This window comes from Chinchilla lanigera, unplaced genomic scaffold, assembly GCF_000276665.1.
Source record: "Chinchilla lanigera isolate Chin_1 unplaced genomic scaffold, ChiLan1.0 scaffold00057, whole genome shotgun sequence".
Lineage (NCBI taxonomy): Eukaryota > Metazoa > Chordata > Mammalia > Rodentia > Chinchillidae > Chinchilla > Chinchilla lanigera.
In genome coordinates this window covers 4,624,460-4,634,891 of record NW_004955458.1, presented here as the reverse complement: position 1 = coordinate 4,634,891, position 10,432 = coordinate 4,624,460, and the positions used below count along the sequence as shown (strand labels likewise).

General features: G+C 45.9%; 1 protein-coding gene across 1 annotated transcript; it reads left to right on the top strand.

Annotated features, from left to right (window-relative positions):
• Positions 1 to 6,554: 6,554 nt before the first annotated feature.
• On the top strand, positions 6,555 to 9,328 carry LOC102029052 (retinol dehydrogenase 16-like). The gene is made up of 3 exons (XM_013520805.1): positions 6,555 to 6,876; positions 8,853 to 9,111; positions 9,265 to 9,328. The coding sequence occupies exons 1-3, from the start codon at positions 6,567 to 6,569 to the stop codon at positions 9,326 to 9,328; spliced, it is 633 nt and encodes a 210-aa protein (XP_013376259.1). The 5' UTR covers positions 6,555 to 6,566.
• Positions 9,329 to 10,432: the final 1,104 nt, after the last annotated feature.

Below are 10,432 nucleotides of genomic sequence, written 5' to 3'. Positions count from 1 at the left end.
GGGTTATGCAGCCTATGCCAGGCATATTGGCACAGGCCTATTCTGTCAGCTCTCTGATGGCTGAGTCAGTAGGTTCACTGTGAGTTGATGGCCATCCTGGGCTACAAACTGTGTTGAAGGCCAGCTTGACCTGCATATTAAAATCCTGTCTCAAAATGCAAAAGAAAGTTTATGCAATCCAGATATTTTCAGAAAGAGAGGTGGAGGTGGCTTAGTGTGGAAGCACAGTTCACTGAGAATGAGTTGTGGTCCTTCCCGGGGAATTTGTATAGATTTGATTTGGGTGCGTTCTGGATGTGGGGGGCATGAACTGTTAGGGAAAACTTTGTCCTTAAATTGATCCTAGAGCAGGAATGCTGTCAGGTGATAATGAATGGGGACCATTTCTCGTTCTGTAAAGTTTGGAAATCATTGAAATTAATGGATCAAAAGTACAATTCAGACCTGTTCTTGGTGACAGACTGCATGGAGCATGCACTGACAGCCTGTCAACCTCGCACCAGTACTCAGCAGGCTGGGATGCCAAGCTATTTTGCATCCCCTTGAGCTACCTGCCCATATCTCTGGTGGACGCCTTTGTGTACCTGCGCTCCCCAAAGCCAGCAAAAGCCCTGTAAAACCAACTCTTGGGTGTTTGATCAGGCGTTATGGGCAGTGTGTGGGTTGGGACATTTGAGAGAGTAGAAGTGGGTGTGGGAAAGCAGCTCTTACACACCAGGACATCTCTCCCACCTTCTCTGTGCAAAGGATTTTTCTCAGGGATTACTCAAGAGATGTGAAATGAGAGGGATACAGCGAAGGACCTCTGGTGAGGAATATGGACTCAGCATCACTCACTGATGCCCAGTTGACAGGCAGCTGCTGATGGCTCTCTGCAACATGGCCAACCAGGAGGAATCTGCACACCTGGGTGGCTGAGAGTGTGTGGGAGGATGTACAGCTCATGCCTCCCTTCCCCTTGTCTTCCTTCTGAGGGTACACATTGTTCTTGGCTGCTGTCTATCTTCCCTCAACATAGAAATGGCCTGATAGGTGAAGGATCCCTCTTCTTTGCAATCAGTGTGTACGTGGAGTCAGGTGGGAGGACAGCGCCAGTCTGTGTCCTGGGCCTTAATTGGTTTGCCTTAGATCTCTCCTCCACACAGATCCTGGCAGAGGATGAACAAATTGTCATGCTTTGTGTCTAGACGTCTTTCCAGTGCTCCATGAGGTCATAGGTGGGGCTGCTTCAGAGTTGCCTGAATCTAGCATGTGTGATGCTGGGATTAAGAGTGTGTGATTACTAAATGAGTCCACTGATTACTTTGGCAGTGCCGTAATCCAGGTAGCTTAGACAGAGTGTAAAGGGATCAGAAAGCAGCTGCTAAGGCCCATTGTTTTTGTACCTTCTGCCTGGTATGAAGTGTTTCTCCTCTGCTGTGCCTGTCTTCCATGTCATCTTATCTTGGAGGAGGCTGACCATGGACTGAAACATATTCAAACTGTGAACTAAATAAACTTTTCCTCCCTTAACTTTGGGTGTTGAGTCATTTTTCTCATGAACAAGGAAAAGGAGACATAATCAAACTTCTTTGTATTGAAATCATGGCTTATTTTGGTACTTTTGTTTAGAATAAATAGAACCTTGGGTACTGGAAAAGAGGACCACGCCCCTTGATCTGAAACAGTGCTGCATAAGAAGAGGAGTGCTGACCACTGGAGGAGAGAGGTGCCTTCTTGGAGGTCAAGGATGAGTGGGGTGACTTACAGAGTGCTTATATGTTGCCCACTCTCAGACTTTCCTGACACAGAATAAGGGACAATTGTTTCCCTTCCAAATCTTCCAAGTAGTCAAGCTCACAGGAGTAGAAAGAGGGATGGGCAAGCAAGGTGATGTTTTGAAAGGACAGACTGCATTGCGTTTTCTTTGCTGGGAGGCTGAAGCCTTTTTCACTCATCAACCCTCACTCTCAAGCCCTTGTACTTATAAGCGGTGCCGTTCTTCCAGTGTCCTGTGTCTCTTCCACTCCCATACTGCTCTAGAGGCTGTGATGCAGAGTCACTTCTGGACATGAGTCTTTCACTACGTGTTCAGGCTTTGTGGAGCATCTCCTGTATTCAAGGCAACAACTTGATTCATCTCTGGCTTCCTGAGACCTGGGTGTGTGTGTTGCGGTATTGTGAGGATATTCTCCACATTGGCTGAACTGAGTATGTGCATGCAGAAATTCATAACGTTCCTGGCCTAAGTACAAAATGGAGTTGAGAGGACCCTCCCCGGTATCTTAGCTTCCTTCCCTGAGTATAATGCTGGAGGATATGAAACCTTTAAGAAATAGTGTATATTTGAAGAATGACCAGAGTGCATTGTGCAAACAGAATGTTATGGCCCCTGTTGCAGAGCCGTTCATCTTCATTTTAACTGCTACAGAAAAGTATTACAATTATACTTCTTTGAGATACTGGGCATTGAACCCAGATGCTGCTATATTGTAGGCAAGAATTCTACCACTGAGCTTCTTCCCTGGTCCTTTTTATTTTTATTTTGAGATAGAGTTTTGCTAAGTGTTTCAGGCTGAGTTCAAACTTGCTTTATTGTCCTGAATAGCTACAACTAAAGTTTACCCCAATATGCTTTGCTGAAATACTCAGTGTAGCCTATATTAATGGGTTTCTATGTGATGTTTTGAGGCCCATTGATTTTAAAACTTGTATTGAGTATTGGCTCAAGCTTGTGAATGTTGAGGAAACAAAGATGACCAAGAAAAATCCTTGAGAAGGTCTCAATCTCTGAAAAGCTCCTGTCAGGTCATTCAAAGTCACTTCACACTATTCCCCAAAGGCAGAGGAAGAGCTTAAGAGCTTAAAGCCTCTTGAATTTATAAACCTTGACACATGTGCACATGCAGGCTTCCCACAGAGGAAGCACACTCACACACATAAATCATGGCCAAGTAAAACTAAAGGTCACTGACTCACTTTATAGGCTGGTGGATAGGTGTTCACAAATTTGAACCCCCCTTCCCCCATGTCCTCTCCAGATGGTTAGAGACTTGTGAGGCAACAAGGATGAATCAAGTTGTTGCCTTGAATACAAATTGTTGCCTTGAATCACAAATGCCTGTGATCCTTGTTGTAGTCCATGATGGTGGGGTCCACTCAAGCTAAATCTATAGCCTTAACTGACTCTGGGGTTTTCAACTTGGTCATGGCTCGACAGCAGAGACATAAAAGGAAGTGTCATGTAGAGCAATTTGAGTCTTCATCCCAGATGTCACGAGAGGCTTCTTCCCATTTCCTCATCTTCCTTGCAGTCTTGTTTCCTGAGTGCAGGACTGGGTCTTCTGGGACTGGAGTCCATCACATCAGAGTGCACAAGATACCATAGGAAGGACTTCATGCCTTCACTTAGCTGTTCACTCCTCTGCAAGAAGCACAGGTTCTGTGAATCTTAACTGCAAGTTTGCAACTCATAGATATTTGGTCCCTTCCATACATGGCTGTTTCTTCATTTCTGCTTCCCCACCTAGACTGAGTAGGGTTTCCAGTCTGTAGGTTTGGCTAGTGCTGTACACACTGCACTCCCACTTCCTGTCCTTTCCAGCTGTTCTTCTGGTCTTCCCTTCTCATTCCCCTGGAGATGGAAGTATGGGTGGTGTCCTTCTGATGCTGGAAAGAGTGATCACCATATGATTGACTTGCTCCTTTGAATTCAGTAAGTGGCCTGGCCCCAAATGCCCTGAGACATCCAGGTGCTCAGCAGTACAGGATTGGTATCTGGGTAAACCCTTTTCCCAGAGTGTAGAGAAGGAAGGGCTGGTTACAGTTGGATGCCTTGTGTGGGAGTCTCAGGGAAGAGGTGTATTGGGGCTTTCAGAGTGCCAGCAGCAGGGGCTTCTGAGGACTTCTCTTCTACTCTGTGCCTCCAAGTGAGGGCATCTCCCCCAGGTTCCTCTTCTCTGATTGTTCCTTAATACTTTCAGGAGCCAAGCTTGATGGTATATATCTGTAATTCCAGAACTTGAAGGTCTGGGGTATGATTGGCTCAAGGGGACTACACAGTGAGACACTGCCTCCACGAAAACAAAATAAAATGCAATATCCCACAAACCTTTCAGGGATTTCTGCAGAACCTAGAGTGTTCTCTGAAGCCCTTATCCCCAGCAAGAAGCTATGTTGCTGACAGCATGTGTGACAGCTGAGCAGCATTTGTAAGGACTTGGAAATGTTACTGTGCATGGATGCCTTTGGGAATTTTACACTGAAAACCCCTGCCATCACTAAGAAAATAATCTGCAACTTGTTGCATGCTAAGTAACCGTGAAACTTCCCTTAGCATGATGTGGTGACAGGAGAGGATTTATTTGTTCCATTGCTACAGTTGATAGCCAGAAATACTCAGGGAGGATGAGAATGGATATAAGCAAGCTTTATTGTGAGCTATTGAGTTTTTTTCTACATCTTTAGATAACCATGGTAAGCACATAGTTCACTCGAATTTTCAAGAATGCCACAAGGTTAATATTTTCCAAGCATTTATTAGTCAAGCAGGATGCAGTTAAACTTTTACCTTACCTCTCTGTTTTTTCTCGCTGTTTGTTCCCCTGGTTAAGAACTTGACCTCTTTTGTGGCTTTATGGTTAACTAAATGGGAGGGGTGAGAAGTGTGTTCATCTAGAGTTTAAGTGACTTTCAAAATGCAGCCCAGAAAGAGAGTGGAGTTACATTGACCATGTCACCATCATCTGAGAATGTTCTAGACTCTTGTTGCTTTAATAAGCACAGGAACGAGGATTGAGGCAGTTATCCTTGAGAATGAACATGAATAGAAACATGTCGACGAGTTGGAGAAGAACAACAACCAGGAGTAGGAGCAGGAGTAGATGCTAAGCAGGAGCAGGTGCAGGATCTGAGCAGGCGCAGGAACACCAGCAGAGAAGGAGTACAAGCAGAAGCAGGATCAAGAGCAGGTGCAGGAGCAGGAGCAGGAGCTGAGCATGAGAAGGTGTGGGAACCTGGGCAGGAGCACAACCAAGAGCAGGAGCAGCAGCAGTGGAAGTCACCACCACAAGGGAAGAATTCTCTTGGTCAGCAGCCAGCTCCCTGCTTTAAGGATGTTTACTCTTTAATGGAGAAGTCAATGGGTATAATGCTGTTGCCCCTCTTCTGGGGCATGTAACAGGTAATGGGGAGCCTTGTATAGGAAATTTCTCCCTTCAAATTGTCGTCCCATTTCACTTTTTATCTGTTGGTGATTGGTAGATGTAGATAATGAGGAGCAGGCGAGAGCTGTAAATCCCTAGCTTCTCTTTTCCTCCGAACTTCTGTAGCATCCTGTCCCACTTTGCTCATGCAAAATGGCATTCTCTATCTCACATGGAGAGCCCTTCCATGGACTGTGGCTGTGGGAATCAGTCTCCAGCCTTATCCTGGTCTCCAAAGGGGAGGCTCTGCCCACGTGTCCACACTGAATATGCACTGAACAACAGTGGTTATGTTTGGATGCCTCCAATTGAGTCAGAAAGGGAGTCATATATATGGGTTACTAGAAAATCTGCTTCATTTTAGCTGGAATGGACTTGCTATAAGGGAGGCTGGCACCTACATCAGGGACATGGCAGGAGGCAAGGTCTGGTTGTACAACTCCACATATCACACTAAGAGTTTCATCTACCTATAATTGGCCTAAAACCATACAGGAATGAGCAGCTAGGATTACTCTCAGGCAGTGATGATGGTTGTGATTGAAGATGGCTGCAGTCATGTCCATCTGCTTCCATTCAGCCTGGGAAAGGCCACCTTTAGTAGGTGAGAGTTATTACTGCTGTATGAGCTTTGTGAAAGTCATCCTATTCCAGCCTCACCTCAGCACTGGAAGTTTCATTCGTGGGAACCCCCTTATCCTTCCTTACCTCCTTCTTTTCCTCAGATTTCTAATTTCCCTTTGATGTCCTCACTACCAAGACATCATTCTTCATGTCTGCCCCCTAAGTCAAGAGTCCCCCTTGGACTATACTTGTAGCACTGAGGGATTGATAGTGACTTATTTTTTGAAGGAGTGATTTAGGGTCACGAGCATGATGAGGAAACCTGGGCTGAGAGAAGCAATTCATTGTAAATGTACTTTTTCTTCAAGAATAGGTTGCCAACACCTCCTACCTGTGTTTATGATGCCCATGCAAGGTGCTGGCACGCAAATGAACACAAACAGTCTGTTACTGGAACCTACTCACAGAGGTACAGGTGTCATGAGGTTTGTGTGTATTTCTGTGTGGGTACTGGATGGCAGAGAGAGAGAAGAATGGACTAGAATCATGTTTTTCTGGGAGGCATGATATGGGATATACAAGGATATATATATAGCAATAAGACAAAATCAGTTCAAATTGCAGAGAGGTGGGCAACATTAATTTTAAATATATATTCTAGGAAGACAGTAATTTTTAGGGAGTAAGATGCAGGCTCCATGCCATGGCACTAGATACCTGCCTTGCCCAGCCCTCTGGATTCTCACTTCCTCTCCCTGCTTAAACTGGGTCATACTCTCATCTTGCATCACTGTACCTGTTCCTGGCTTCAGTGAAGTCATGGTGTTGTATCTCATGGCCTTTGTGGGCTTGTTCTATCTTGTGTGCTGGTACTGGGAGAGGCAGGTGATGAGCCCCTTCCATGACAATTATGTCTTCATCATGGGCTGTGACTGGGGCTTAGGGAACCTGCTGGCCAGTCAGCAGGACATGCGAGGCATGAGGGTAATGACCGCGTGTCTCACGGAAGAAGGGGCCGAGCAGCTGAGGAAGCAGACAGCACAGCTGGAGACAGTGATCCTGGATGTCACCCAGACAGAGAGCATTGCTGCAGCTGCCCAGTGGGTGAAGGAGTGCGTGGGGGACAGAGGTACCACCCAGATTCCTGTCTGTGTCTTTGGGCTTCTTCTGTGTGTGTGAAGGGGGCACCTTCTGTGTGCTTCCTGGTGAGATTTAAAGGAATCTTGAGGTGGTGCTTGAAGGAAGACTGACTTCCTTCCCCTCCCCCAGCGATATTCTGAGCCCCTTCTCTCTCTTGTGTCCCTTAGAGCCCTGTGCTTTGGTGAGAGGGGCCCTATTGGGAATCTGGCCACTCTGTCCAGATTTCCTCCTTGTGCTCTGACTGCCTCTCTAAGCAGAAGTTCTGGTTGCTGGATGCTGAGTTTCTGGTTGGCAATGGGGTATCTTTCAGGAGTAAGTCTGGGAGCTGGCACCATGTGGAGTGGCTGGGGACATGCTAAAGCTGAGCTCATGTCTTCACACTGCAACTTGTTCTTCCTGTGTCACCAGCATTCTCCACCTGGAGAGCTAAGTTCTTCCCATTTTCAGAAGAGCTAGATTACACTGGCTTCAGAAAGGCAAACCTGGGGCTCACCTTTGCTTTCTCTTTCAGCAAACTATTTTGTCAGTGTTGTTACTGGGAAGAAAGGAGCATTGTTTGATTTCATCCAGGAATTAATGCCAACTATGACTGCTGTCAAAAACACAGGAATGCATAAAAGCATAACAAGCATACTTCACCAAAAGTAAATACCATTAAAATTTGTCTTATATGGGATTATTATTGTTATTTTGAAGCCTAAGTATATATGGGATTATATTTTTTGTATGCTTTATAGTTTTTCTTTTGGTTGACAAATGAATAGGAGTAGTTTTATTACATGATGAAGATTTCTTCAGAAAAATATAATTAATGTTTACAGTATTCTATCATCTGATACAGCCCTACTTCTTTATGCACACAGAATGGCTGGACATTAGAATTGTATATACATCTCATTGTCATAAATGCTGTCTTGGTAATCTTTCACTTACTTAAATCTCTATATACATCTGTCCCATTGAGTCGCTAGAGATAAAGTATGTTAGCGATAGAATATGTTTTCGCACAACAGCAATGCGTGTTTGTTGGCAGAGGAGGCTCAGGATCCCTGGGCCGGCTGTTCCACATCATCTAGCCAAACCTCTTGCCATACATGAAGTGGTTTGCTGCCCATGTGGCATGTTGGGAGGAGAAATACTGTTTGTTTCCAGTGATAGGGCTTAGGTCTTTCAGACTGGCCACCCGAAGAGTGTGCTGGGGAACAAATATGAGCAAGCAGGGTGACCTTCTGAGTGAGTGGAAGACGGATGCCATTCTCTGTGGCAGAGTACTGAGGTATGTAATGGGGGTTGGGGATTGTATTCTGACCCCCAGTATAAGGTTTTCTGTCTGGTTTTGCAAGCACACTCTCAGGGAGGTGGCCCTGTATCAGTGGCCTGGTTTCAAAGTACCTTTAATGAGGACAAACACACCATTCTTATCCAAATTCTCCCCCAATGTCATCAGTTCTTTGTTTATCAGCAAACTTCTATGCATATTCTGGTCTCGTGTTTTTTCTATTTCCTTTTCATCTGTTTCTTATCTTTCTACTTATTCTTTTCTCATTTTTTTTTATTTCTCTTGATAGATAGTAGTGCAGCACTGTGAATAAAATGTTGAGAATATCTTAAAATATAAAATACCTGAAATGTGACTTTGTAAAAGGCCAAGGTATTTTCCTTCATAATGGATGCATGCTGTTTTGTCAACATCTATTCTTGTAAAGATTGAATAAGAGGTGACTTCCTGCTACCTCCCAGGCAGTGAGCTGGGCCATGAAGAATCAAAGAGAGAGGAAGGCATCAACTCTGTCAACCAGCAGCTCCAAGATGTATAGCTTGAGTCTTTCAGATACCGGGTTGTTTGTGTTCTGCCCTTCTTCCTTGCAAGGATAGAGTGCTTCCCACTACTGCAAGGTGAGTTTGAGCCACAACTGTGACCAAGACACACTCAATGTGTCTCTCTCAACTTCCTACCATTCCTAGGACTCTGGGGCCTGGTGAATAATGCCGGCACCTCCTTACATATTGCTCCCAATGAATGGCTGAACAAGCAGGACTTCATGAACATGCTCAGTGTGAACCTGTTGGGGGTGATCGAGGTGACTTTGAGCCTGCTGTCTTTAGTGCAGAAGGCACAAGGCCGTGTGGTCAATGTCTCCAGTGTCATGGGCTGGTTGTCATTCTATGATGGTGGCTACTGCATCTCCAAGTATGGGGTGGAATCCTTTTCCTACATTCTCAGGTATGGACTGGAATGGGGTTTCCTGTTGCTCCTGCTCCCTTTATTTTGCAGTATCCTATTTCAGGGTTTCAGTTAGTTCCAGGCTTAGAGACCTATCTTGGAGATCCATCCCTCTGGGTGTGAGACTCTCTCACATCCCCTTTCTGGGTTCAGGTGGTCATTTGTTCGGAGCCACCATTCCATGTGTTGTGCAGAGCAAAGGCCTGAGTTCAGTTAAACTTCTCCTGCCCTGGAGGAGGGTTCACAGGTGGAAAGCACCTGAGGTGGAAGTGAAACAGAGATGATTTGGACCTGGAGCCAGAGGCTGACTTGTATGTCTGAATGGCTTAAGGTTTCTTACCCAACTCCACAGATGCTAATTGGGCATTGGTTCAAGTGCAGACAAATTCCTTCTATCACAATCATATTGTTGTTCTCTTGAGGTAAGAACTCTTGCACACGTATGAGCTGGAGAAGAGACATAGAGTCATCTGTGGCATCTCTCAGAGTAGCTGTGCCCACATCAGCCATGGTAACCACAACAGCCACCAGATATATGGAGGCATGCTGTGTGGTAGGGCACAGGTCAGCTTGTGAGCATCTTGGGGCTTTGGTTTTTTTCTCCAGTACCAGGAACCGAACTCACGACCTTGCACTTCCCAGGCAGGTGCTTTTGCCCCTGAGCTAAATCCCCAGCCCCCCATCTTGGGGCTTTGGACATGTGTGGACCTCATGCTGTTAGCAGGATGCCTCACATAAAGGATTGAATTTGGAAGCCCCTTGGGCCAGTCAGAATCCAGGGACCCTGCTGGCTGCAGGTAGAGTTGTGTCCAGCTGTGGGTTGCTAGAACTGAATGTTGAGCCACATTCCCTGGAAGACAGTAGCACAAGTCCAGCTGAGAGCTGGCAGCGAGCATCGTTGGGCTGGAGATGGGAGTGAGGGGCCTGATTTCGGCAGAGGAGACATGGGCAAACCTGGAAATCTATTGATACAAGGGAAACAGGGGTAGCTAGTGTTTTGTTCTCTTTTTGTTTTAAGACAGGGTCTCACTATGTGGCCTAGATTAACCTGAAGGCTCTGGTTCTCCTACCTCAGTCTCTTCAGTGCTAGTTTATATGAGTGTGCATCATGCCTAACAAGAGATAGGGTTTTTGTGGTTGTTATTGAGACAGGGCCTTGCTATGCAGTTCAGGCTGACTTTGAGCTCATGTTGTAGCCCAGGCTAGTCTCAAACTTGCAAAGAGAGCGCTCCTGGGTCCGAGTGTGGGCCGGACTCATACCACCGCGATTCCCAGCCGAAAAGCGCGCAAAGAGCCAGGTAGGCCGCACCCAATCCCGGAG